General features: G+C 46.8%; 2 protein-coding genes across 12 annotated transcripts in view; one reads left to right on the forward strand and one right to left on the reverse strand.

Moving 5' to 3' along the window:
- Nucleotides 1–27,525, forward strand: part of CLN3 (CLN3 lysosomal/endosomal transmembrane protein, battenin) — a 43,704-nt gene that overhangs the window by 11,819 nt on the left and 4,360 nt on the right. Inside the window, exons 2-15 of one of the 8 annotated variants that reach the window (XM_084805324.1) lie at nucleotides 7,840–7,898; nucleotides 11,218–11,309; nucleotides 11,405–11,489; nucleotides 12,491–12,593; nucleotides 14,868–14,921; nucleotides 15,026–15,105; nucleotides 16,613–16,698; nucleotides 18,649–18,721; nucleotides 19,613–19,756; nucleotides 21,891–22,021; nucleotides 22,317–22,366; nucleotides 26,756–26,824; nucleotides 26,969–27,024; nucleotides 27,114–27,207. In XM_084805324.1, the coding sequence (XP_084661450.1) occupies nucleotides 11,261–11,309; nucleotides 11,405–11,489; nucleotides 12,491–12,593; nucleotides 14,868–14,921; nucleotides 15,026–15,105; nucleotides 16,613–16,698; nucleotides 18,649–18,721; nucleotides 19,613–19,756; nucleotides 21,891–22,021; nucleotides 22,317–22,366; nucleotides 26,756–26,824; nucleotides 26,969–27,024; nucleotides 27,114–27,207 (1,074 nt within the window). In that variant the 5' untranslated portion in view covers nucleotides 7,840–7,898; nucleotides 11,218–11,260. Of the gene's footprint in view, nucleotides 1–7,839; nucleotides 7,899–10,922; nucleotides 11,310–11,404; nucleotides 11,490–12,490; nucleotides 12,594–14,867; nucleotides 14,922–15,025; nucleotides 15,106–16,612; nucleotides 16,699–18,648; nucleotides 18,722–19,612; nucleotides 19,757–21,890; nucleotides 22,022–22,316; nucleotides 22,367–26,755; nucleotides 26,825–26,968; nucleotides 27,025–27,113; nucleotides 27,208–27,525 lie in introns of those variants that run through there. The other 7 variants (XM_084805328.1, XM_084805321.1, XM_084805326.1 and 4 more) reach the window with 7 other exon arrangements.
- LOC146341958 (uncharacterized) lies at nucleotides 604–6,116 on the reverse strand. Of its 4 annotated transcripts, none has more exons than XM_084805320.1 (7): nucleotides 6,012–6,116; nucleotides 5,730–5,866; nucleotides 5,531–5,585; nucleotides 5,314–5,452; nucleotides 2,578–4,388; nucleotides 2,312–2,499; nucleotides 604–2,196 (listed from the first exon to the last, which is right to left on the reverse strand). In XM_084805320.1, exons 1-7 carry the CDS (start codon nucleotides 6,054–6,056, stop codon nucleotides 2,133–2,135), a joined length of 2,439 nt encoding a protein of 812 aa, XP_084661446.1. In that variant the 5' UTR covers nucleotides 6,057–6,116; the 3' UTR covers nucleotides 604–2,132. The 4 variants fall into 4 exon arrangements, with proteins under 4 accessions (XP_084661446.1, XP_084661445.1, XP_084661443.1 ...); XM_084805319.1 differs by having other exon boundaries at nucleotides 5,531–5,625; nucleotides 6,012–6,100; XM_084805317.1 differs by having other exon boundaries at nucleotides 5,314–5,625; nucleotides 6,012–6,100.

Consider the following 27,525-nt stretch of genomic DNA (forward strand, 5'->3'; position numbering starts at 1 on the left):
GGGAAAAGCCAAAGAACATTATTAACAACTCATTGCATTCCAATGTTTTCTGCGTTGCCTTCCTATCAGAGCTGATTTCTGCTGATTATTATCTTTTATCTTAAAGTGCAATTGCAGCATCAGCCAATGCAAAGTACTATTGAGGCATTTCAGGGCTACTGTCCCTTTAATTAGTAGCTTCCTGCTTACCCTTTTCTCTTAAAGTGGAGGATTAGTTGCTTCCTGTTTATTCTCTGACTGGGTTCACACAATCACAGAGGGAAAATAAGCCATGGTGGCTTATTTTCCCTCCCTGCACATTCTGGTTGTGAGCTGCCTAATTAGCATAATTACCCTTGCCAGACACCATGGATTTCAGGGTGGTTTGTAAACCACCACAGCCACCCACTCTTGCTGGGTTTGGACATCAGGACAACCCATGGATAATTATGCTAATTAGGCAGCTCACAATTGGCATGTGCAGGGAAGAAAAATAAGCCACCACTGCTTGCTTTCCCTCTGTAATTGTGTGAATTTGCCTTCTGTGTCTGTGATATTCCTGAATTGTTAATTGATCACTTCTTAGGTGGGGGGGCTTTAATTACTGCCTTGCTGTTAGAGCAATTGCCAATTGTGTTTTTTTTTTAAAGATATGACCACAATTTTGCTATTGCAACAATATAATAAATTAGCTATCTAGCTACAAAGAGCAAGCCAGTAATTAAAGTGCTGCCTCCTTTCCAACCACAGGGAAGAGTAACTGACCAATTTAGGGACAAATCAGGAATGCCACAGGAAGCAACTAATTAGGTACTTGAAAAGAACGGGGCAAGGAGGAAGCTACTAATTAAAGGGATAGTTAGAAGCAGGACCTTTGCAGAATAGGAATTACTTCTGGGAAAACATATAGTGGGATCTTGCCCATGGGGACAGGTACTGATGGATTTGTATGGGGGAAAGTGCTATATAAAGTACTGTGTGGAATCACCACGTTAATTCCACTTCCAGCTGATTGAGGAAAAGCAATGCCTCAGCAGTGCTAGAGGGCTCTAATGCAGAAAGAACCATAGATATTAATGACAATCTGTAACATCCTCAATGCACTATCTCTGTTTCCTCCCTCCCCCTCCTCCATGTCCCCGCCTCAGCTGGGGGGTTCAGGTTAGAAGAACAGAGTCAGGTTGAGAGATGTCCAATTGCAGCCTCCCTCCACATGTCCAGCCGCTGGATCCAGCTGATTAACTGGATCCACCATAACCAAGAACTGCAGGAGTCAAGATGTGGAGGCATAGGCAAAAGAAGCACATTGATTATTGCATGTCCTTTCAGAGAAAACAGAAACCGAGTCCTTTATTTAACCAGAGAGTGATGGTTTTGATGATGATCTACTTCAGGGGTGCACAGCCTTTTTGGCTACCCAAGTAAGTGCACAACCTTTTTGGGTGCCCAAGGAGTATATGCAATGTCAACTGGGGGTGCACATGCACACACTTCCCACACTCACACACTTCCCACACTCACACACTTCCCACACTCACACATTTTAGGTTCACACACACATCTCAACTTTCCCCACGCAGACATCTCACTGTGAACAAATGGGGAGGTTTACTTGTGGTGGGAAAACGGCAATTTTGGAAGGGGGATTGCTGGAGATTGAGAGATAAGTGGTGTTGGCAGGGAAATTGGAAAATCCACAGAGGGAATTCAGCAGTGGCAGGACACCAATGGAGGCCACATCTAAGGCCTTGGGCACAGGTTGTGCACCTCTAATTTACATGCACGTTCCGGGGTAAATCAATTTTGTCATGTGTCAAGATAACTACACATGTGGCCACAAAGGGCTGCCTTCTGCAGTGGGGGTTGTGGACACACGGAACACACAAGCACAATTCAGTCAAGTCCCTGTTCAAAAACACACACCACCTATTATGCACATGCACCCCCCCCCCCAATTGCCCTCTCATCTGGGGGAATCTTGCCAGAGTGGAAAAACTTACATTGCTTTGCTCTGAAAGATAATGCAATAATTTTGTTTCTGTCACATATGCCTTCCCATTTTGACTGCTACAATTCTTGAACCTGGTGGCTTGATCCAGGATAAAGCAGAGAGCTTACAAGCTCATCATCCCACAAACCCTTCAAACTTGGGGTCACTGGGGCTTGTGAAGGCGCCTCTGCAGTTCAGCCATCACATTGGGGTGCATAGGCCCAAACCTGGGAAGGCAAAGAGAAGGGGAAGAGTGAGCCAAAACACAAGAGGTCGTGGATGATCCTAGTCTCCGCCTATTTCCTCTCAAACGCCTAGTGGTAGTGGGATATTCATATTTACCCAGAATGCCTCAGGTTTGGCCTGCATGGTGCTTGGGTTTGAGATGGAGTGTCCTCAGCAATGTTTGTCTCCTGTGGTTGGGTCTCCAGCGATGGCTTTGGTCTCTTTAAGCTGGGCGCCCGCCGGATGGAGCTCTTACGACGCAACAGCACCCGTTCCTTCTGGGCACTTGTGTCCAGGGGTGTGACCTACAGAATAGAAGCGAGTTAGATGACCCCACTGTCCTGACTCCCATCATGCTCCACTTTCCTTTTAGTTATGCTTACCTCAGCCGGGAAGGTTCTGGGCCCAGCAAGGGGGCCCGTATTGATGGAGGCACTGTACACCATGGATTCTTGCAGCAGGCTCCTCTCTGTCTCTTCTGGCTGCCATGACTGGCCACCAGTAGTCTCAGCCTCTTCCACCACTCCTTCATCAAGCCCGCCAGCTTCTGCCGGCCTCTCTGATGCTTCCTCCGGGTCACTCTCCAGGCATGCTTCTCCCGTTTCTTCCTCCCTTTCTTTCCCTTTCGCTTCTGCCCCATTCCTCACAGGTTCCTCTAGCTCCCCCTCCTGGTCTCCTTCTGCCTCCTCTACCCCTGCCACTTCCCCTAGCTGACCCTTTCCGTTCTCTGCCACTTCCTTTGAGCCTCCATCCTGCTCTTCCGAAGTCACCGTTTCCATGGGCTCCTGCTGATGGTTTTTCCCTGCCTGTTGTTCTCCTTCTAGCACCTCCTCCTGGTCTTCTTCAGTCTCTGCTTCAGGCTGGGCCCAATCTGGGGCCCTTTGCTGAATCTCCTCCTTCCACAAAGCTTCCTCCAGCTCCCTCTCCTGATCCCCTTCGGTCCCTCCTGCAGCTGCCTCTTCTAGTTCCCCTTTTGGCTCCCACTCATGGCTTCTCCCAACCTTTTCTTCCCCTTCTAGTGCCCCCTCCTTGTCTTCTTCGGTTTCTGCTCCACCCAGCGTTGCTTGCTGAATTCCTTCTTTTACCACTGCCATATCTGGCCCCCCCTGCTGGTTCTCCTCTGCCTCTGCTTTGGGCTGGGCCTGATCTGGGGTCCCGTACTGAATTTCCTCCTTCCACAAAGCTTCCTCCAGCTCCCGCTCCTGATCCCCTCCAGTCCCTCCTGCCTCTTCTAGTTCCCCTTTTGGCTCCCACCCATGGCTTCTAACCTTTTCTTCCTCTCCTAGCATCCCCTCCTCCTGGTCTTCCACCAGCATCACTTGCTGAATTCCTTCCTTAACAGCCACCATATATGGTTCCTCCTGCTGGTCCTCTTCCACCTCTACTTCTTCTTCCTGTTCATTCTCAGCCTCCAATAGCTGTCCCTCCACCATCCTGGCTTCCCCCTCCAGTCCCCCATGCTGAAATCCCCCAGTCCATGTTGACCCTTCTAGACCTCTATGATCTTCCTCCATAATCAGTATCTGATCTGGAGCCGCTTCATTCCGCAAAGTTCCCTTCAGCTCCCTCTCCTGTTTCCTTTCAGTTCCTCCTACCTCTTCTAGTTCCCCTTTTGGCTCCCACTCATGGCTTCTCCTAACCTTTTCTCCCCCTCCTAGCATCCCCTCCTCCTGGTCTTCCACAGTCTCTGCCCAGCCCAGCATCATTGGCTGAATTCCTTCCTTTTCTGTTGCCATGTCTGGCTGGTTCTCAACCGCCTCTGCTTCTCCTTCCTGCTCCTTCTGAGACTCCAACTGCTGGCCTTCCGCCATCTTGGCTGCGCCTTCCTGCTCCCCATGCTGAGATACCCCAGTCCGTGCCCAATCTGGTGGCCCTCGCTGACCCCCCTTGTTCCACACAGTCCCTTTGTGCTCCCTCTCCTGATCCTCTTTGGGCTCTCCTGCCCCATGTAGTTCCCTATGCTCTTTGCTTCTAGCCAATGGCCTGTCTGGTTCCCAATGCTGACTCCATTTTGTAGCTGCCATTTCCTCTAGCGCTCCTTGCTGAACTGCCCCTGTCCAGCTGGTTTTTTCTGGCTCCCTTTGGTGGAGCCCTCCAGTCATGGTTGGCTCCTCCAGGTCTCTCTGCCTGATGCTGCCAGTCACAGTTGCTGTGGGTCTTGGCTTTGGGGCACCAGCTGGTAATTGAGATGGCTCTGTGGGGGAGAAATGGGGAGGGACAACTGACATAGATCCTGGCCTCCTCTTCCCTGCATTTGAGCATCCCAAATTCTAAAGATACTTCCCCCCTCCCTAAAAGACACATTTTTCTCTGCTCCCCATGAAACAAAGGATATTTATTTATTTTAAAATATTTGTTTGACCCACTTTTCCTTGAACGTTCAAAGTAACTAACAAATCCTAATTAAAAATAATAATAATAATGCCAAAAACTAAAAAGATTTAAAGCAGAAAAAAAGAATTAAAAAACAAGATATAAACTAGTAGAAAAAAATACATCATGTATCATAACATACCACCAGAGAAACAGAACTATTTCAAGTTCTAACATCATTATCAATAAAAACAACAAGCAGAGAAACATGCACACACACACACACACCCCTTGGCCAATATGAATATATTTCTCTCCCTTCCCCATGAACCTTTAGCAGAGTTTAAGATGAAGCAGGCATCAGCAGCACTCGGCACAGGAATCTTATTCAGGTGACAGGAACTGGCCCATGAATGTGTGAATAACAAAGATGGAGAGGCCTCTGCTCATGTGCAGAGGGCCTTACCCTCACAACTGAGTAACCACAGCCACTCCCCACATATTTCAGATCAGCAGGTAGAGCAGGGACGGGAAATCTCTGGCTCGTGGGCCAAATTTGTCCCACCAGGCGTCCCCATCCAGCTCGTGGAGGCCTCTCCCCAAAGCCCTGCCCTTTTGGAGAAGGGAAAGGGACTTCCCAACTAAGTTGCTCCCTCAAGGAGTGCTCTTTGAGGCAGCACTTCCATCAGCTTTGAAGTTTCAATTTAAAACAAACCTGGTAGCAACCCTTTAAGCCCCCTGGAATCATCCATCGCTGCCCCCCCCCCCCCAGTGTGACTTCGGTGCATTCTAGACTCTTTCATCACCTGAAAGCTTATGCTGAGACTCTTCCTGTCCCTCCCATTTGCAGGGCAATTTGGAGGCTTTGACAATGGCTTCCGTAGTCCAGGCACCATTGGCTGCTGCTTCTGATGTCACCCGGATCTCCTGGTTGAGCGGAGCCATCTGAAAAGGAAGGGGCTTAGTGAAGGAGAGGCGGGGCATAGATGGATCTTGTCCCACCCCCTCCCCTCCAACACCTACCTCTGTGCTGAGTGGACCTTCGAAGACCTCCAGTTGTTCCCTTGGAGAAATGTCCCTGCAGGGCAGAGGTGGAGCAGGGGGAAGGATGACTCCAACTGCAGGGGAGATTGTGCCATCCCAGAGGTAGCTGCACCTCAGGGCCATAAGAAAAACTGCCAGTAAAAACAGTTACCCCCACCCCATATCAGATCTTTGTTACCTATCGTGTGTTGTTTCCACTTCACTGTCATGGCGGCAGTTGCTATTGTTCTTCTTCTCCTTTGTACTTCCTGACTCCTCTGCTCCTGGATGAGCTTCATCTCCAAGGAGGTAGGTGGTGAAGGAGGAAACATAATCCTGAGGAGTGGGGAGAGACAGAGAGAGAGAGAGAGCACGAGAGAGCAAAACACTGAATTCAGACTGTCAGTTTAGGAAGCCAGCTGCCCTGCCTCTTGATAAGCCAGGGATCCTGCATCCCACCCAAGCTCGGGGTGTTCCTAACCACAGCATGTTGCAGGGTTCCCAGCAGCCGTCGCAAGTGCTCCATCAGGCATCTGGGTCAGGTGGAGAGGAGGCACGTCAGCTTCCCGTTTCTCCCCAGAGAGAGAAGTAATGCTGTCAAAGCGTTTGACCACATCCTTCTCCTCCTCCTCACACTCATCGCCACGGTCCGTTCTGACTTTGCACAACTGCAGCAACAACAGCACGCCAGAAGCATGAGGGAAAGGAGAAGCTTTTGGACAGTCAGTCAGAGCTAACCGCTGGCTAAATCGGCCTCAAACTAGGGGAGTGCAAAACTGTCTCTGAAAAACAATTCATTCATCTTGTCAAAACCATTTAAGGCTTAAATTTTAAGCCTCCACCAAAATCCTATGGATCTTTTGCCTGTGGAGCCTCTCCAAAGTTTCTTTCTTTCTTGGAAATTAAAAACATAAGAAGAGCCACGCTGGATCAAACCAAGGTCCATCTAGGCCAGCATTCTGCTCACACAGTGGCCAACCAGCTGTTGACCAGGAAACCACAAACAGGACATGAGTGCAACAGCATCATCCTGCCCACGTTCCCCAGCAACTGGTGTACATAGGCATACTGCCTCTGATAGTGGAGGTAGTATAGAGCCATCAGGACTAGTAGCCATTAATAGCCTTCTCCTCCAGGAATTTGTCTAACCCCCTTTTAAAGCCAACCAATTTGGTGGCCATCACTACATCTTGTGGTAGTGAATTCCATAGTTTATGCATTTGGTGAAGAAGTCCTTCCTTTGATCTGTCTTAAATCTCCCACCAATCGACTTCATGGGATGACCCCAGGTTCTAGAATTATAAGAGAGGGAGAAAAAAGTCTCCCTATCCACATTCTCCACACTATGCATAAACCATGCATTGCACACTGAAGGACCATAATCTGTTATTGAAATGGACAAGACTTGTCCCCATTGTATATCAAGCCCGTTTTCCCATTAAACTGTAAAAGAGGCTCCCTAGGCAGAAGCATCAACAGACTCACCTCTCTGGGGCGTGTTGATCAGAGATTACAACAACCCTGAGGTGTGGGTTGAGCACAGAATAAAATGACCTCTGTAATATTGTTAAGACCGGAAGATGATGGGTTTGTACAGTTGCAGTGGGTCTGTGTACACAGCATTCTGAGCATAAAGTTTGGTCCCCTTTTCTCTGTTGTAGGCATATTCTTTTGAAACATAGTACTTGATCCACAGGAGGCAGGGTGGCAGAAAGAAAACATGAACATGAATCCACAAGTACGAAGGAAATTTTGAAAAAGGTTTTGAGCAGGCAAAAAAGAAGCTGGAGATCATGGTCCCACCCACATGTGGGATGGAAGTGTAGAACTGGAAAACATCCATTCCACAGGAAGAGTTTACAATATAATATGGCCCATGGGAGAGCAATGTTGGTACTGAGGACACTCTATGACAACCTTGCCCAACCTGGTGCCCTCCAGATGTGTTGGACTACAACTTTCATTATTGAAAAGCCCAGCTGGGGATGGTGGGAGTTAAAGTCTAGCACATCTGAAGGTCTCTAGGTTGGGGAGGGCTGCTCTATCATTTATATACATAGGGAGTACCCTGGTTGCATGGTGATGAGTTAACTGTCCTTATGTTGGGTTGATATTTCTATATAAAAAGAAGATATTGGGAGAAATTTAGGGCAATCAGATAACCATGTATAACATTATATACTTTATAGAAGGTAACACAATCCAAACAAATTACTGAGGTGCTGTGCAATAGTAATTGTAACGAATTGCTCAGGAGGAGAATATCGAATCATCTTCAGCACCTCTCAAAGACATTGATGTTTTTATAGGTTATCCAAGGATTATGGAGTGAAAGAAGAATATTAGCTATGATGAAACAGGTGAACAGGTATGTTCTCAGGCCAGCCTCTTACTGTTCAAGGTCCTTGAGCCTGACGTTACATTCTATTGCATTGTTATTGGCAATCTAAAAGCTTCTCCACGCCGAGCTTTTTATCCCACAACTTTACTGAAGCTTCTGCTTCTGGATTCTTTGCGGCATTAAGATTACTCCTTCACATACACTTCCTCTTCTTTTTCTGCAGTTGCCTTTATCTGCAAGTTCTATATGTTTCATTATATAGCCACTAGATGGCACTGCTGTTATAGTGCAAGTCCCTCCTTACACAGACAAATTCAACTCAAGGTTTTTTTTATTACCTCATTATCTCTGTTTCAAATGAAGCCACAGAAATGGTCCAAAAGCATGGGAGAGGTGCTGGAGGTTGATGATATCATGTAAAGGACCTACAAACTTCCATGAGTAACCAATCTCAATAGTAGGATAAAAGCCCCATGTGGAGAAGCCCTAAGCATCAGTGGTCATCCTTCCTGTATGTCCGTTGCTGGGGTCAGGAAGACGATTGTACGCCTGGCCGTGACTTAACTAGTAGACCAGGGACAGGCAACTTTTGGCTCTCCAGATTTTTGGCCTATAACTCCCATGATCCCTCACCATTGCCTGTGCTGGCTAGGACTGATGGGAGGTGTAGGCCAAAACATCTGATGGGCCACAAGTTGCTCACCCCTGCAAGGTGGATGTATGTTACATTAAATGTGGCTGGATATTAACCTGGAGGTGGACAAGATCCATCTTCTGTGGAGGACTGTGCCTTCTCTCCCCACACTGATGGGAGTTTGGTCAACAAGGGTGTGGTTATAAGGAGATGCACTGCCTAGCAGAAGCTTGCACACACAGTGTGGCAAAAAGCCTTCACCAGCAGTCAGGGCTTGCGTGGAGGATGAAAATCTGCTGAAGCAGATGATGTGATGAGGCAAATTTTAACTGATCATGACAGTGGCAGAGGGACATGGACATGAGCATGAAGAGAAGGCCTGAAGAACAGTGTCCATAAAGAAGGAAGTGAAACAAGTTATTATTAAAGGGGTAGTCCTGGCTTAAGTGTTGCCTGAGATCTAAATATAATGGTAGTCACAGGACAGGTTGCTGAACTCTTGGGAATCCATTAGGCCCCATGTGTTGTTCTGCAGAACTTGCTATATTACTTTGCTGACATTTCTAGCTTAACTTGCTTACATATTATTTAATTTTTGTGAACTGCCCAGAGAGCTTCAGCTATTGAGTGGTATAGAAATGAAATAAAAAAATAAATATTTCATTTCTATACCACCCAATAGCTGAAGCTCTGGGTGGTTCACAACAATTCACAAGATAAAATACAGCATAAAAATTTAAATACACAAAATTTTAAAACAATTTAAACAGTCAAAAACAATTTCAATAGAATACTAGACCTGTTCAGACAGCTGGCATGAATGCCCCGTCGTATGCCGTTAAATGCCCGGGAGCAGAGGACAGTCTTAATCTAGCGCCAAAAAGATGACAGTGTTGGTGCCAGGCAGGCCTCAGTGGGGAGCTCATTCTGTAATCCCCCTCTGAAAAGGCCCTGCATTGTTTTGCTCTGACCTTGGTATTGCAGGCTTTCACCTATGTATCCTGGCATTGCTGAAAATCGTATGAGAGAGGCAGCTACCACAGGGACATCTCAAAGCGAGAGCAGTCTAATACAAACAGCTCTAGTTGTGTTGGTGAAGATAAGGTAACACTTATGCATTCAGTAAAGGCTCACCGGGCAGTCACTTCCAGGATGGTCCACCAGCCTGTTCTGTCAGTGGAGCTTGCCCAGCGGTGACTGGAAAAGATCAAGGTCTAGCTTCCACCTGATGACTGGAGGGTCAGGCGAGTCCACTTTGCTGAAGTTGTTAATTGTACCCACGGATGCCAACAGGGTGGCCATGTGTCCTAGTTTACAGAGAACAGTCCTCTATTTGAAGGGTTATCATAGTCCTATATTTGAAGGCACCCTCTCTATTTGAAGGGCTGTCCAAGTCCAGCTGAAAGATAACAAACCCTAAGAAGGGAGAGGTAAGGGCCTCGAAATTGCCCATCAACAGCACCTGGACAGCGGACCGAGCAGGCACACAGCTCATAGTCACCTCCATTGTAGTGAGATAGATTCTATTTCTGTTTTGATTATAGTAGGTCTAAATTGGTATCCAGATATACAAATTAGCATATGCAAATGTTATGCAGACCTGAGCTGTCTTTTTTGGAGATGCCTAAGTGGCCATGTTTGGTGAGTATCCCGTTGGAATTTGTGGTCGATTTGTTTAATAAAAATGAATTAGCTCTTTCTCCCATTAGTGGTCTAGATTCCTGTTCCCAATTAAACAATCCTATTAACCTTTAAGTTGATGTGTGTGCTTACAGTATCACTTTGAAGACTCTATCTCCTAAGTTGTTCCCTTGTCGCCCCCTTCCTAGCTTTGGCCATGCTTTAAAAACTTTTCTGTTCTGAAGAGAGTTTGGAGGCTAATTTTGTTTTATTTTGTTTCCGCTGGTTTGCCTTGTGGTTTCTCTTTGCTGCTTAAGATTCTGTTATGATTATTTTTTATTAAATCAGTTATTTTATATGCTTTTTAAAACTCTTTTGTTATCCACTTTGGATATTCAGCGTGCACAGAAAAGGAGGATCTGTTTCAAATAAAATGAAATGAATATACAGCAGAACTGCAGTTGGTCACTTTATATGTATTTTAATTAAAATGCATGCATAGTTACAGTAGGCTTGTGTAGAATTGCTGCCTGTTTTTAAAACGAAAGAAAACCTGCCAAGACTTAGTTGAAACGACCAGCTAACTACTTTTGCTTTTTTAATTACTCTAAATATCTGTCAATGTTCTCCCGGTTAGAGAAGACTGTTTCTGTAAAGCAGCCATGTTAATTGTGGGCAAATCTGGTCGCACAACAGCCACTATGGGCAAGCCTATGTCAATAGGTGCTTTTTATCTTCCCGCCTTCCTCTTCTCCTTCCCCGGGCTGGGGCTGGGGCGGGGGAATGATTAGAGTGGCACACAAAGCGAGGGCACTGGGAGCAGGAAATGGCATCAAACCAGCGTCAAGTGAGAATCTCCCCTTCGCAGGGCTTCACTTTCAGGAGGAAGCATTTTGCATCTGTGGTTCCTAGATTTACATCGAGGGGCGTGATGGTTTAAGCGTTTTCTTAAAGGTACAGGGCAGACCCTTTGGAGAGAGAGAGAGGACAGTGTGCATGAATGGAGGGAGGGAGCGAGAGAAGCAATATATCTCAGTGTGGTTGTGAAGCTTCTGGGATTTCTTTTTCAATCATCCCCCCCTTTTTATATAGGTAGCCCCTGGCCACCCCGGTGCTCCGTCCTCTCCTACCTGCCATGGGTCCTATCGGGGGTGGATGGCGAAGCATCCCTGATGATTCCGAAGGTGAGTCTTTGCTCCCATCTCCAGTTCTCTCCCCTATACCCTGCACTCTTCTTTTTCCTGACTCTACCTGTCTCTCCCTCCCCCTCCAAAAACAGGGGAAGATGAAGACGTGCCCCACTTTCCGGAGCCCGAGAGGACCCCAGATACCTGCAGCCAATGGAGGAACAATGTAGGCTTCTGGTGAGGTCCTGTTTGCTCTATTTCCACTTGTGCTCAAGGCCATGCTGCGTGGACAAATGCAGATCCTCCAGCAATATATGTTCTTTCTGTTCTTCCCCACACAGAGACAACTTGGCTCTCTTGTTTTCCCTTTTTGTATTCTTTGGGGGTGTTTCCAGACGGAGGGCTCCGAGCATGAGCAGTCAGAAGGTGTTGTGCAGCTATTCCGACTTTTCTGTCTTAACGGATTATCTGCAGTAAGAGAAAAGATGGAAGAAGCGGTGGGGAAACACAGGAGGGTTATGAGCTGAAGGCAATGTCATCTAGACCAGGGGTGCGCAGAAAGTAGACCTCCAGATGTTTTGGACTTCAACTGCCAGCATTCCTGACCATTGGCCATGCTGGCAGGGGCTTCTGGCAGTTGATGCCCAAAACATCTGGAGATCGATCTTCTGCCTACTCCAGGTCAAGACCCCCTGTACATTTCCATGAATGAGACAGGGCAATGGCTTGATAAAGCACCATCTGGAAGCAACCTTGGCGCACCAACCTTTGCACATATTGCTTTATGCTTCATGCATCCAGTGAGATTTCTACTTCATTTTCTGGGCTTCTCTCTGGTTGCAACCTCCACATTTGTACGTATACTCTTCCCACACCCCGGATCTCTCTGGTGTTGCATGCCTGCAGCCCGGCTCGTACAACCTCTCGCTAACTCCTTGCCTGGATGCTGGGGAATCTGGGGTGCGGAAATGGCATTCTGGACATGATGTTGGGGCTATGGTCTAAAGGCACATCAGGCAACAACCTCGCTGAAGCTAAGCAGGTCTGGGTTTGGTCAGTGCCTGGATGGGAGACCACTTGGGAGTTGGCAACCCTGCGTATGCTCCTTTGAGCTCCATCATGGAAGAAAGATAGGATGTAAGTGTAAAATGTGGAATGATGGTTACCCTGACTCCCTTGGCTTGCATGCCTCCCCCCCCCCCCCCACACACACTAACTAGCCTACTTTCATCTGATAGGTTGCTGGGACTCTGCAACAACTTTGCATACGTGGTCATGCTGAGTGCTGCCCACGACATTCTCAGCCATCAGAAGGTGCCACTAGGCAATGGGACTGGACCGGTGAGTGTGCAAAGGAGAGAGAGAGTGTGTATGAGCGTGCAAAGAAGTGTGTGTTTGCATCTATGTGCAAAACAGGGCAAGAAACAGTTTGGATCAGGAGGAAGTGCCTAATGGTGCAAGAAAGGCGAGTAGAAAATAAGAGTGGGGGAAAATATCTGTGTGTAAGATCCAGGAAGTATGTGAAAGAATGCATGGGCTGAGGATTTGTAGTGCCGGGGATCTATGCAGATTTAACAGGTGCACTGAGCCCATATCAGCCTTCCCCAGCCTGGTTCCTCCAATTGTGTGGGAACATGCTTGCTGGCTAGGGATGATGGGATTTGTACTCTAAAACATTTGGAGGATACCAGCTTGTGGTAGGCTGTACTTATACATAGAGGGTAGATTTCGGTTGAACCTTAGGAGAAGTGTCTTAATGGTAAGAGCAATGTGACAATGGAATCAGTTACCTGGGTGGGTGGGCTGTCCCTTGCTGAACTTCAAGCAGAGGCTGGACAGCCAGCTGTTGGGGTTGAGCTAGAGGACTTAGAAGGCCCCGCTTTCAACTCTATGATTCTGTGCAGTGAGTAGTGTGATGGGACCTCTGCTGTACTCCAGGAAGAGCCAGGAGGGAAGTGGAAGAGTAGAAGCGGCACGAGTAGTTTGCTTTCACTAGGGAGGGGGTCGGCTGCTTGGATGCGACGAAGCAGCTCTGTAAATCACTCCCAAATGCCTTCATAAGTGGGAGAGTGCAGGACCACTTGGATATCGTGCATGGTAAAGAAAGCATTGAACTGCCTATGTGCCACCAGTGAACACAAACACCAGTCCCTCTCAGCCTGAACTACCTCATTGGGTTGTTGTGGAGATAAATGTCTGCAGTAGCGCACCTCTGTTCCAGCCTGCCCAGGACTTTAGAACATCTGGGGAGGATCTTCAGCTACTTTATATGTCAACAAGAGAGCACGCCTTCTCAGGGGGGTGACTGGCCCCAACAGTTTAGATTTTCAGTTTCTGTTTTAAGTCTGGTATTGCATTTGAAGTCTTTGCACTGCTGATGGCTTCCATTTGGTTACTATTTTTATTTTTTATACTGTAGTTTTAAACTTTAAATGTTTATATTGTATTTGGTCATCTTTGTATTTTATGGTTTTAATTGTTATGAACTGCCTAGAGAGCTTCAGCTATTGGGAGATATAGAAATGTAATATAAATAAATAAATCATTGCAAGTGCTTTGGTGTTAGCTCAAAAAGTCCACTCCCAAGTACACGAGTACATGATGTTCTTGGTTGTGGCACCTCAACTATGGCGTACTCCCCTCAGGGAGGTGCAAATGGCACCAGCGTTGCAATTATTTCAGCACCAGCTCAAAACCTTTTTGTTTACCCAGGCATTTTAATTGGTTGGTTTTGTCTGCCCTTGGTGCATTTGCTTCCTCCGTTTTTTGGATGATGATGCGGTTTTAGTGATTTGATTGTATTGTGTATTAATTTAATTATGCTTGTACGCTGCCCTGGTTTCTGAAGGATGAAGGGCAGATTAAACATGTTTAAATAAATGGAGGGAAGAACCAAATACACTGCCGTGAGCTCCTCAGTTAAGAATAAAAATATAATATGTCAAGTCCAAAGTCCTACAAGGGCCAAATTAGACACAACTTTAATTGTATTTTTGAATCTTATGTTTCAGACTGACCAGGTCTCTTTCTTTATAAAAAGCAGCTGCAGAGGGCCCTGATCCAGATTGGGACGGGGTTTAACCCAGCGGTGGGCAACTTGTGACCCTCCAGATGTTTTCCCCTATAACTCCCAGCATCCCTCATCATTGCCTATGTTGATTAGGCCTGATGGGAGTTGTAGGACAAAATATCTGGAGGGTCACAAGTTGCCCACCCAGATCAAACCCTTTGCGCTGTTTTTCCATGGAAAATCTGCCCCCAACCACCAAGCGGACATTTGCCCTGATTTAAAAAATCAGGAAAATGGCACCGGAGTTTGGAGAGAGAAGGGTTAAACCCCCTTCTCCCCACTACTGCCCCAATCTGGATTGACAGCCTTCACAGCTGCTTTTTATATAAGAGGAAGAGATGTGGCTGGGCCAAAGCATGGGATTAAAAAATGCAAATGCAATCACATCTAGTTTTACCCTAAATCCACTAAAATGTATAATAGAATTAGTTGCACTTTCACACAACGAGACTCTGGAATGAGGAAGAAAGAAGTGGTGAGAGAACAGGGGCATTCTGTTCTCCTGCCTCTGATCTTTTGTTTTCTGTGTCCAATTCCTCCCACAGATTCCCCCCAGTGCGAATGCTTCTCGCTATGATTGCAACACCATCTCCACCGGGGTAAGTGTGTGGGAGAGAAGATGGGGCCCGGGGGTGGCATGCGGGAGGCTTGAGAGTTTGATGACAGCTGCTTCTCACTCCTGTCTCTTTGGCGCCCCCTTCAGGCTGTGCTGTTGGCGGACATTCTGCCCACCCTTCTCATCAAACTCGGCGCCCCTTTTTGTATCCACTTGTTCCCGTATGGGTGAGTTGGCGCAGTTCACGGGAACCATTGCATGGGTAGAGAACAAATTCCCTGGAAATGTAAGAAAGTAACAGGATCTCTTATTTAAATATGTGGTGGATTTGTGACTTAGCAAAAAAAAAAAAGGAATAAAAGCATATCCACAGAGTAGGTAATGAGTTAAATTACTCTACGAACTAGTCATCTTCCTGTTAACATATATTAAAAAGACGTTACATAATATTTATAGCATTTTTATTCTGCTTTTCAGCCAGAAAGGCTCCCAGTATGACTTACCAATCAATAAAAATAAGACAGTCCCTGCCCTCAGGTTTATCATCTAAGAAGACATGACACAAAAGAAAAAGGGGTTGGGGAGGGGAAAGGAAAACATTGTGAATTAATATATACAATAATGGCTGCATACCTTCGTTATGCCTAGGAATGGAAAGTCAAGAGCCCCATTGATTACTGAATGGTAGTGCACATCAAAACTCAGAGTTTTAAAAAATTAAATACTCAGTCGTGGAATGCTCTCCCCAGTGAGGTACGCCTGGCACAACATTTTCATCTTTTCGGCACCAGGTTAAGACTTTCCTCCACCACCAAAAAGACCCTCTTCCTTGTTGCCATCCTCTGAACTTCCTTCGGATAATGGACTATATTTTCATTTTCAGGACAATTTTTTTTATTTTAAGGGCGCAATCCTATTGAGATAGTCAGTAGTGTCTGAAATCGGAGGCTACCAACTATCCAATGCAGGGTGGACGGAGGAGATCCTCTCCTCCACGCTTCACCCACCCTGCTTTTGTGGCTAGATACGTGTTTTCGGGGAGGGGGAGGGAAGGGGTCTGGAGACCAGATAGGAAGCTGTCTAAAAGAGCTTACATGGTCTCCTTCCCTCCCTGCCCCTGGGAACGCCCTTTTTTGCCCTCTCCACACTTGTTTATGAGCGTGGAGATGACAGCGGTGTGGAAAGAACCGTGCCAGCTACAAGGGGGAGGGGGCAGGGAGCGCGGCTTCTGGGAACTGAGGTCGGTTGACCGCAGTTCCCAGAAATGGAAAGATCCTATGGCTGTCTAGGCAGTGTCTAGCGGCCATAGGGTTGCTCTCTAAATCACATTTTACATGGGAAATCAAGCCTGAGTTAAAAAAAAGCATAAACTCTTTTCTTTGTCAATACCATTTTTTTCTCGGGAGACATGCTGCTTCCAGTCACAGCTACACTAAAATTCTAGATTTGTCTCTCATTTAACACAGGTAGCTCTCCCTTCTGCCCTTGGCAGGGGAAAATAGTGTATAAAGGAATGAAGAAGTTCTGTAATGGATTTACTCTAATTATTCCTTATCTCTATGACAGGGGAACTCGTTTTTAAGAGGCAGGCAGGTACCGTGAGGAGCCAGGGAGCACTTTGTTGTCATGAGGAAGTTGTCTTTGCATGTGGCCTATGGACCAGAGGCTTTATGGCTTGTCCCAACTCCATCCAGTCTCCCATTTTGTCTTTTTTCCTTCCCTCTCAATTCCCAGCTTGCGTGTCGCTATCTGTGTCATCACAGCCTGGGGCAGTTTCTTGCTGGTGGCCTTCTCAACAAGCACAGCTGAAAGCATTGCAGGTGAGAGCCGTCTTCATGGGGGATTGTCAGGGAACAGGTGTCCAATTATAGTGAAGAGGGGAAGCACAGGGGGTTTGACCCCTTTAGCTCCTGTTTTTAGAAGGTTCTCGTGGCAGGGGAATTTGGATTTCATTAAAGGTCCCATGCACCAGGGATGGGGAACCTCAGGCCCAAGGGCCAAATCTAGCCCCCTGGAATTCTCAAGATGACCACACCCCCGGCCCCAGCCCTTCCCTGGCCCCGCCCCGTTTAGCCCAACCAATGATTGTTTGGTGGTTTCCGGCATTTGTGTGTGTCCCCCCGCCCCCATTCTAAAAGGTTGAAATGCCTCTCCTAAGGCTTCTAAAAGGTTGAAATGCCTCTCCTAAGGCTTCGTTACTGGCAGGAAGAGCTTTAAGCTAAAATACATGATTACATTTATATCCTGCTGTTTTTCCTCTTGCAAGGAACCCTGGGTTCCTTGCATAATCCTCCTCCTCTCTTTTCCATCCTCACAACAACTCTTTGAGGTAGTTTAGGCTGAGAGTCAGAGACTGGCCTCAAGTCACCTAGTGAGCTTCATGGCCAAGTGGGGACTGGAACCCGGATCTCTCAAGTCCCAGCCTAACACCCTAACCACTATGCCACACTGGTGCTGGTATTTTGGCTTCACTCCTGCCCACCACTAGAATGTGGCCCCTGAGCGCTTTTCCAAAATTGGATGTGGCCCTTGGGCTGAAAGAGGTTCCCCACCTGTGCCATACAGCTCCCCCCGCCCGCCCCCCCCCCAAGTTTGAACATATATAGGGCTGGATGCAGTCTAAGTTAGTTGAATGTTGGTCCCATTGAAATCAGTGGGACAGGTTAGTCATGGCTGAAGTCCCATTGATTTCAGTGGGAACCAATTGCAACTAACTTAGTCTAGATCCAGCCCAATAGCCGGTCACCTTGGAATGACTCCCGCTAATAGTAAACTCCCGTGGTGAGTGCTGACAGAAGCTGAGCCAAAATGGGGTCACTGAGAAGCAAGAGGGAGGTTATCAGCGTGCTTGGGGAAATCCTGAGGGGCTGCAGAAATACAAAAACTGCATTTATTAATTCATTCATTTAGGGAGCAATCCTATGGCCGCTCGTCAGCGGCTAGATGGCCATAGGATATGAGATTTTCCAGGAACTGACCTCAGATCCCGCGCTCCGAGGTCGGTTCCCGGAGAACCGACCTTCCCCTCCTTCCGCGGTGCCTCGGAGGGCCTTCTGGGGCAGGGAAGGCAGAAATGCCAGTACGACACATCCTATGTGTCATCTGGCAGCCTCCTCCCCTGCTCCGCTGTCCCGCAGCTGTTGGCTGTCTAGCTGCAAATGTGGGGGCAGGAGAAGTGCGGAGGGAACAATCCCTCCGTGCTTCTCTTTCCCTACATTGGATAGGCGGTCGCCTCCGATTTCGGAGGCAGCTGCCTATCCCCATAGGATTGCACCCTAAATGTATTAAGTGCTTCATAAAATAGATTTCTCTAGGTGTTAGATTTTTAAAATCAAAGGCTGCAAAAGCACCCAACCGGAGTATGCTCAGTAGCCACAGAATGTTGAGTGTCAGTCAGAAAAGGGAAATGGGCGGTTTGTGTGCTGGAACAGCGTACGCTGGAGGAGGGCTTGGCTAACTGGCACCTTGAAGAGGACTGCTCTTGTTAGACAGTGAGGATACACTGCAACATTTTGTTGCAGGTATGGTTTTTAAGAGATTCCTTAGGCCAGGGTTCTTGTAGCTTTAATTCTTGCACAGGTATGAATAATTCTGGGCGGTGCAGCTTCTTCCTCCCGTGATGTACTTGTTGGGAAAGAAGCAGTGCCCACCAGAGTTTTCCCTTGCACACTGTTCATAAAATGCAGCATTCCTGGCTCAGGTAGAATTGGGAGCCCTGAGCACAGATCTGCACGTGGATGATGGAGACTTTTTCCTTCTCGTTGTTGTAGGTGTTGTGTTAGCCAGTATTTCATCTGGCTTGGGTGAAATAACGTTCTTGGCACTCACATCTTTCTTCAGCAGGTAATGAAAAGGGAAGAGCGCTTGCAGGGCTGGGGATGAAGAGTGGTGGAGCTGGATGGGGCTGGCCATTTGCTTAATGGGTCAAGACTGTCGCTTTAGAGCAGGGGTGCACAACCCATGGCTCACAGGCCACACAAGGCCCTCACAGTGCAGCCTGTGGAGGTCCCAGCGGGTAGACAGAGGATGCATGGGAGGGAGGGGGAAGAGGATATGTGTGTGTTTGTGTCTGAGGAGAGGGGTGCACATGGTCCCACATCCAGATGCGGCCCTCAGGGGCAAAAGGGTTGTGCACCCCTGCTTTAGAGACTAAATATTGTGCATGCTAGCAGGAGACAAAGATCCCCTTTCTTTCCCTCAGTATTTGTAGTTTGGATAATGGCTTTTAAGGAGGAAGACCAACATGTTTTGCAGGGCACTGGGTCCAGTTTGGAAGCAGTCTCACTGTTATTTCACTCTGAAAAAGGAGATTTTGCACGTTTCCAGCTGCAACAGTCTGAACCTGCAAAAAGCTAGCTGTAGAAAGGGCCTTTTGGCTAGCACTTGTGTTGTCACCAGCATACACCCTCCCCAGTCTGCAGAGCTGTTGTGCAACTTAAAAAAAGATGTTTTATTTTTGCAAGGTAGAGACGTATAAACAAACATACACGTGCCACTTAGAATAGCAATAGTAGTGATCAGTTGGCCTTGCGTATGAGGGGAGAGACAAGACTGACAGCTGATCCATGGTTTGACTTGTTTGTAATGTACATCTGTAACAGAGGTTTTGAAGCATGAGTAGCATGAATTTGTGGAGGCAGTTCTAGTAGGACTGTGGGCGCTCGCCTTGGAGTTGGTACCAAGAATTAGAGAGGCACTGTGACTCATGTTCCCTTTTTCCCCCCTCCCTGCTAGTGCCGTGGTGTCAGCCTGGTCCTCTGGAACAGGTGCGGCTGGCCTGATAGGGGCGCTCTCCTACCTTGGGCTGACACAGGCCGGTTTGAGCCCTCAGCACACCCTCCTCCTCATGACTGTTGTTCCTGTCATCATGCTGGCCAGGTGAGATTTGGAGGCAGGGCCTGTGGGGGCCTGGTGATAGTAGGAGAGGGAGGGATGGTTGCCAGGGTGAGAGGTTGCTAGTAGGGATGTTGAAGAAATCGGCAACGGATTCAAGTATGTTCAGATTGCTATAAACTTGACCTGCAGATTGCACAGCAAACTGGCTTTTTCCAGGTCACACGGATTATACAGACTTGTGGACCAGTTTTTCACTGGGGGGTGGGATTTGAGCTAATTTGCTTTTGCCTACTAATTCAAATTAACTAACGTGTATTTGCATTAGCCTGCTAGTTCAAATTAACTAATGTGCATTTGTTCAAGTGTGCAGAAGCACTAATGCGCAAGCGCACTAATGTGAATTAGTGCAAGTAGAACGAAATCCTGGTTTAAAAAAAAAAAGTCGGTCAAAGAGCAAAAGACAATGGAACGAAAGACGCCTGACAATCCGCAAAACACAGACGGAAGGGATGTAACAAAATCTGTACATCCCTAGTTGCTAGGGAGCATAAAGTGACCCAAAAAACGGGTGGCCAGAAAGGCTGCTTACTTGGGGGAACAGAGAGAGTCTTAAATCCATCTTCCCTGCTGCAGAACGCTGACAGTCCTTGTATTCCATATGTCAGAGAATCCAGAATTCATGCTGTTCCATTTCATCTTCATACCACCCTGCCTTCAAGCTGCTCAGGGCAGTATGCATCGGGGATGAGGTATCTGTGACCCTCCAGATGTTGTTGGACTGCAACTCCCATCATCCCTCACCATTGTCCCTGCTGGCTGGGGATGATGGGATTTGGAGTCCCAACATCTGGCAGGCTACACATTCTACAGCCCTGGTATCCATCTTATCCTCACAACAAGCTGTGGGATAGGTAGGGAGGCCAGATGCAAAAAAGGACAAGGGTTCTGCACCTTCTTAATGGTTGGGCAGAAGAGGAAATTCCAGCAGGCACAACTTATCCTGCAAGCTACACTCTTCTGCCCAGCTATTAAAGGAGAAGGAGCCCTGTCCTCTTACATGTCTGGACACACTAGAGATCAGATAAGCTGCGAGAGAGTTAAGACTGGCTTGCTGAGTTTTGGCCGCAGTGAACCAGTTTAAATCCCTGCTCAGACATGAAGCTCACTGTGTGCCCCTGGGCCCAGTGATTCTTCCTCTTTTTCACAACAACCCTGCAAGATAGGCCAGACTGAAAATTAGTAACTTGCACAAAAAGTTACCCAGTGAACTTTATGGATGATTGGGGATTTGAACCCAGGACTTTGCAGTCTTAATCCAATACTCTAACACCTACACGAAGTGTGGGCAATCAACAGAGCCCTACAACTCCCAGCATTCCCCAGCCAGCCACTGGGGAATGCTGGGTTATAGTAAGTGGTTATAGGATGGTGGCAATGCTGCAATCCTGTAACCACTTAGCTGGGAGTAAGTCTAGTGGAATTCAATGGAGGTATACTTTTGAGTAGACATGCATAGCCTTGCATTGTCCAATTCAGCCAAAAGGATGAAAAGAAAGCTGGAAAAATACCCACCCTCTTACTGCCCTGATTTGTGTGCTTAAAGGGGATTTTTAAAAGGAAACTTCTACCATTTTGTAGCAACAATTACCTGCTTTTGTGAACATGCTATGCTTCATAAGTTATACATTTTTCCTTTTGAATTTTCTTATATCCCTCACCATCCTCTGAGCACCTTTACTTCTTGTGTTTTATCTGTACTTAGATCATGGACCTTCAGGCAGGAACTTTTTACATTCTCTGTGAAGTGCTTAGCTTATGTAACACTGTTGATATTCTTAAGTATTATTTTTTATTATGTTTGTATCCCACCCAATAGCCAAAGCTCTCTGGGTGGTTTACAAAAGATTAAAACCTTAAAAATACAACATAAAATATAATATTAGACCCCATTTATATACGAAACCATTGAAAACAGAAATCCCAGGACTGGTTAGAATAATGATGATGGGATAATCTGAAGTAATCCTGAATATTCTGTCCTTGATAAGTAAACACCATCTCTCACTTGGGGAACAGAAACTCTTAACTTAGATATGTGCCTGCAGCAGTAAAAGTGTGTATTATGTCACAATGCACCTGGGCTCCTCGACCACCTCCCTTTCTTTCTTCCTCACAGCTATTGCTTCCTGTTGTCTCCACCCACTCAAGCCCCCCGCTGTGGATGGGGGGCTCCTCCACAGACATCTCTGCACAGCCCTTCCTTGACAGAGCAACCACTCCTAGGGCATAAAGCTACACTCCAAAGCAGTAAGTGATCCCTAGGCAGATGGGGTGACCCTCTCAACGGCACCCCGATTTCATCAAAGGGAGCAGGACAAGCATTTACCCATAGTGCACCTTGTTTACTTTAAGAGTTCTATCCCTAAGAAATATAATCACCACATCTTTGCCCATGGTGTATTCTGTTCATGCTGAGGGCTGAAGAGTTACACCCAAATATCGTCATTCTATATGCAGTTTCTATAGCAGTTCTCAGGGTACAAAATCCTTCACATTTTTTGTTCAATGCTGTCTCACGTCGGTCACTCTCTTCCACCTCCAGACACACAAAACCCTCAGCTCAGCTTGCGGGAAAAGGGGCAGGCAGTCAAGGTAAGAATCATGCTCAATGTATGTGTGTGCGCACACGTGGAGACCACACTCAGGTTATGTTAGGATGTGCGAGTTTAGAAGTGTCCATATTGCATAGTATCAGATTAAGGGTGCAATCCTATGCATGTTTAGACAGAAAGAAGTCCTACAACTCTCAGCATGCCCCAGCCAGCATGACTGTCTGTGGCATGCTGGGAATTGTAGGACTTTTTTCTGTCTTAACATGCATAGGATTGCACCCTTATGCTTTAATTCTATACAAACATATCTGGAAATGAGTCCCATTGAAGTCTAAGATTTACTTCTAAGTAGACATGCATAGAATTGCACTGTTAAAGTATTTGAAATGTAACTATCTTAAAAAGGAACTCTAGCCCTCTCCCTCTGAGCAGAGCCCGGCCAGCTCCTTGGTATACACCTGAGCTGAGGGCAATGAAGCAAGAGGGGAGACGGCTAGAACGCAGGTGGAGGAAAACTTGTGCTGAGTCTGACTGAACACAGGTAAGAGCCCACTATCGAGCCTACTCTGTGGCGGTGAGGGTGGCAAAGAGGCAGTTCTTTTCCACCAGCGTTGCATCTTCTCAGTGTCGTCCGGCGGAGCTTTTCCGAGTGGTTCGCGGCCTGTTACATTCTGGGCCAGGGAGAGAGACGGTGGAACCCTCGGTAGCACGCTGTGACGAGTTTGCGCGGCACTTTGAGGATAAAGTCGCTCAGATTCGTCATGAATTGAACACCACCATTAATGCAGTTCCATTGGTAGAGGCGTTCAGAGCACCGTCTGGTCCAGTTTTATTGGATGAGTTTCAGTTACTGAGGCCTGAGGATGCGGACAAGGTGCTTGGCCAAGTCCGATCGACCACTTGTGTGCTTGACCCTTGCCCTTCATGGCTTATTAAATCAAACAAGGAGGGGTTGTCCGGCTGGGTCCAGGAGGTTGTAAATTCCTCCTTGAGAGAGGGAGTGGTGCCTGCCGCTTTAAAAGAGGCAGTAATTAGACCACTCCTGAAAAAGCCTAACCTGGACCCAGAGGATGTTAACAATTATAGGCCAGTGGCCAACATCCCCTTCCTGGGCAAGGTGCTTGAGCGGGTGGTTGTAGGACAGCTCCAGGCACTCTTGAATGAAATGGATTATCTAGATCCATTTCAATCGGGCTTCAGGCCTGGTTTTGGAGCGGAAACTGCCTTGGTCGCCCTGTGGGATGACCTCTGCCGGGAGAGGGACAGGGGGAGTGCGACCCTGTTGATTCTCCTGGACCTCTCAGCGGCTTTCGATACCATCGACCATGGTATCCTTCTGGATAGGTTGTCTGGGTTGGGAGTTGGAGGCACTTCACTACAGTGGTTCCGCTCCTACTTGGATGGCCGATTCCAGAAGGTGATGCTGGGGGATTATTGCTCTGTGCCATGGCAATTGTGCCATTGGGTTCCACAGGGCTCTATTTTATCCCCCATGCTGTTTAACATCTACATGAAACCGCTGGGGGAGGTTATCCGGAGGTGTGGGCTGAGGTGCCATCAATATGCGGATGACACCCAGCTCTACCTCTCTTTCTCATCAAAACCAGGTGAGGCAGTGGCTGTTCTGAACCAGTGCCTGGGCACGGTAATGGACTGGATGAGGGCTAATAAACTGAAACTCAATCCAGACAAGGCGGAGGTACTGTTAGTGGGTGGTTTGTCTGCCCGGCTAGGTGATATTCAGCCTGTTCTGGAGGGGGTTGCACTCCCCCTAAAGGATCAGGTTCGTAGTTTGGGGGTGCTCTTGGATCCAGAACTGTCACTTGAGGCACAGGTGAACTCAGTGGCACGGAGCACTTTTTATCAGCTTAGGCTGGTATACCAACTACGCCCTTATCTGGACAGAGATAGCCTAGCTACAGTTATCCATGCTCTGATAACTTCTCGTCTGGATTACTGCAATGCGTTATACGTGGGGCTGCCTTTGAAAACGGTCCGGAAACTTCAGCTGGTCCAAAAGAGGGCAGCAAGATTGTTAACAGGGACTGGCCTGCGAGCTCATATTACGCCAGTACTTTTCCAGCTGCCCTGGCTGCCAGTCCATTTCCGGGCCCGATTCAAAGTGCTGGTGTTAACATTCAAAGCCCTTACCGGCTTGGGGCCAGGTTACCTGAAGGATCGCCTCCTCCCATATGTGCCTGCCCGGACCTTAAGATCATCAGCAGTGGCCCTTCTCCGTGAGCCCCTGCCAAAAGAAGTGAGGCGGGTGGCTACTAGGAGGAGGGCTTTTTCTGTTGTGGCACCCCGGCTCTGGAATGAGCTCCCTAGTGAGGTTCGCCTGGCGCCTACATTGTACTCCTTTCGGCGCCAGGTGAAGACCTTTTTATTTTCCCAGGCATTTTAGCTTTCTAAATTTTTATCTTTGCTGTTTTAAATCTGTATTTTAAACTCCTGTACTGCTGCTAGGTTTTATTGTGGTTGTATTGTTATATTGTGGTTTTAATGTTCTATATATTTTAAATTGTTTTATTGTGTGTTGTTTGGTTTTAGTTTTTGTGAACCGCCCAGAGAGCTTCGGCTATTGGGTGGTATAGAAATGAAATAAATAAATAAAAAATAAAATAACCAACATTTAAAACCTAAACTATATATTTAAAAAAACCCATTAATTCAAGTAGATAGCAGAACATAGAATTTTGTTTTTTTTAAGGCTAACATGTCAAAACTATATGCAATGTACCTTAAACTTTCAAATTACGTGACATGGCTGAAGCAGCTTTTAGAAGAAAACTGAGTGTGAAAAAGGGACTACTTTATATAGGTTCTAATAATGTCCAAATGGTGAATGAAGCAATGCATCTTAGAGAGAGAATAATTTATCCTCCTAGAAAATGTTCTCATGAGTAACAATTTACTCACACTAATAATGAAGATAAAAACCAGAACAGAGAAATCCTATCTTTTACACATATACTACAAAGAAAAACTGAATATGGGTGCAATCCTATCCATGTTTAGACAGAAAAAAGTCGTACAACCATGCCCCAGCCATGTTGTCCCATCTATTTGTATTAATGGCTTGTAAATATATATATTTAACCTAATGGGTTATAGTTCCTTTTTATCATAGTTGCATTTGAATTTTTAAAGCTTTTTAAATAGTTCCGTATACAATTTTTATATGTGTACAGTGACCTTAATATTTTCTGCGTAATTGTGGATTGCTCCTGAAGAAAGAATTTAGCATCCCAAAACATATTGAGCAGAAATAACATTTTAAAGGTTGGCACTTTTAAGAATGTTGCTCTCTTTGCATTATTTCTAAGAAGAGAGGTGCCCAGTCTCAACCCTCTCTAGAATTTATGCCTTCTGACCTGGAACTTCTTGCCACTAATCTCAGATGTAACTTGATAGTGAAGGTACTCTGCACCTGCTCAGATACACTCTCTTCTTTATTACTATTTAAGTTCCAGAGCTGTGTACTTGCATTTGGAAACACATTTCAAAGCTAAGTCCTTGTGGGCTTTCCATTAGAAGACTCTCTCTCTATATAGTACAGCTTTCTTCAACCTAGGACCCTCCAAGTATTTTGGACTACAACTCCCATCAGCCCAGCCAGCACACCCAATCATCAGGGGAGATGGGAGTTGTAGTCTAAAACATATGGAGGGGCCCAGTTTAGGGGAGGCTGCTGTAGTATTTATTTACAACCACCATCTAAGAAAATACGATGTTCCTGAGGCAATTCCCGGGTATTTCCACAGCTAAAAATGTTTCACTATCAAACAAATTGAAAACAGTTTAAAATAAATTCACAGCAAACTATGGCCAGAAGGACAGACTTTCAGTTAATTCCTCAAAGCCTAGCGGAATAAAGAAGGTTTTTACATGCCTCCAAAGAGAGACGCGTGCAGAAGAACATCAGTGAACTTCCGGTATGCCCCAACTGAGAAAACCCTGTTCCTGAGGGAAACCAAATTCAGTTCTGTAGCTGGAGCTCAGCCTGATTAGCTAGCTTTAAACTCTGGGGAGAGGGCAGGGTGACCAGGTGTAAAAGAGGACAAGGCTCCTGATCCTTTAACAGTTGGGATGAAAAGAGAATTCCAGCAGGTGTCGCTTACCTGATAAGTGACCCCTGCTGACATTTCCTTTTCTATCCAACTGCAAAAAGTCCAACTAACCAACCTAGGAGAGGGGGTCGGGTCACAGGGAAGAGGGACTCCCTGAGAGAGTCAGACCCCAGCCATGTGGGGGCTTTAAAGGTCAAAACTAGTACCTCTTGTACTAGGAGTTGGTTGAACAGTGTAAACAGTGTCGCTTGTGAAAGCTGTATTGCTTGAGGTGAACTTACACCTCAACATTGCCCCATAGTTTTGCACAAGCCTGCAGCCCTCACACAATGCGCTAACATGCACCTTCTCCCCTCCAGGGTCTCTTGAAGTACCTCATCCCTTTGGCTATAGTGTATTTTGCAGAATACTTCATCAACCAGGGGCTGGTGAGTGTGAAAGGTGTGGAGATTTCTTTACCAGGAGGCAGAGCAAGCATCTCCAAACCATCATTCCTCCTTAACCCCTGTCTCATTCTCTCTCTCTCTCTCTCTCTCTCTCTCTCTTTCTCTCCCTGCATTCTTTTTCCCCAGTTTGAGCTGCTGTACTTCCACGAAGCACCTTTAACTCACCCCCAACAATATCGCTGGTGAGTTTGGGGCAGGGAGGTGATAAAGGGATTCCCAAATTTGAGAAATGGGCTGGGAGCCAACACCTGGGTTTCTCTATCTTCTGTAGGTACCAGATGCTCTACCAGGCTGGAGTCTTTATCTCTCGTTCCTCCGCCAGCTGCGTACGGATTCGGCGCATATGGCTCCTTGCCATGCTGCAGGTAAAACATTTGCCCCCAGTAAATTCTTCCTCTCTGCCCTCTTGAGCCATGTACTTCCCCCCCATTTCCATTATGCTATTATCCAAAGCTCTATTGGGGCATGCATGCAGCACTCACTTCTATTATCATGTGAGACCCCCCCCATACTGTGTAGCCCTGCGCCCTGATGTTGTGCTTGTGACGCCGCGCCCCTCCCCCCAGTGTTGGTCGCTGTCAAGGGCTCCTTGGAGGCCTCTCTCAGTCTAATCCAGTAGCCAAGTCCAGACACAGACAAAGGGATTCTTTTCAAAGCTTTATTCCTCTTTTACAACTTAACAA

Source organism: Heloderma suspectum, chromosome 6 (assembly GCF_057233095.1).
Source record: "Heloderma suspectum isolate Gila_16-S chromosome 6, 16-S_ref, whole genome shotgun sequence".
NCBI lineage: Eukaryota > Metazoa > Chordata > Lepidosauria > Squamata > Helodermatidae > Heloderma > Heloderma suspectum.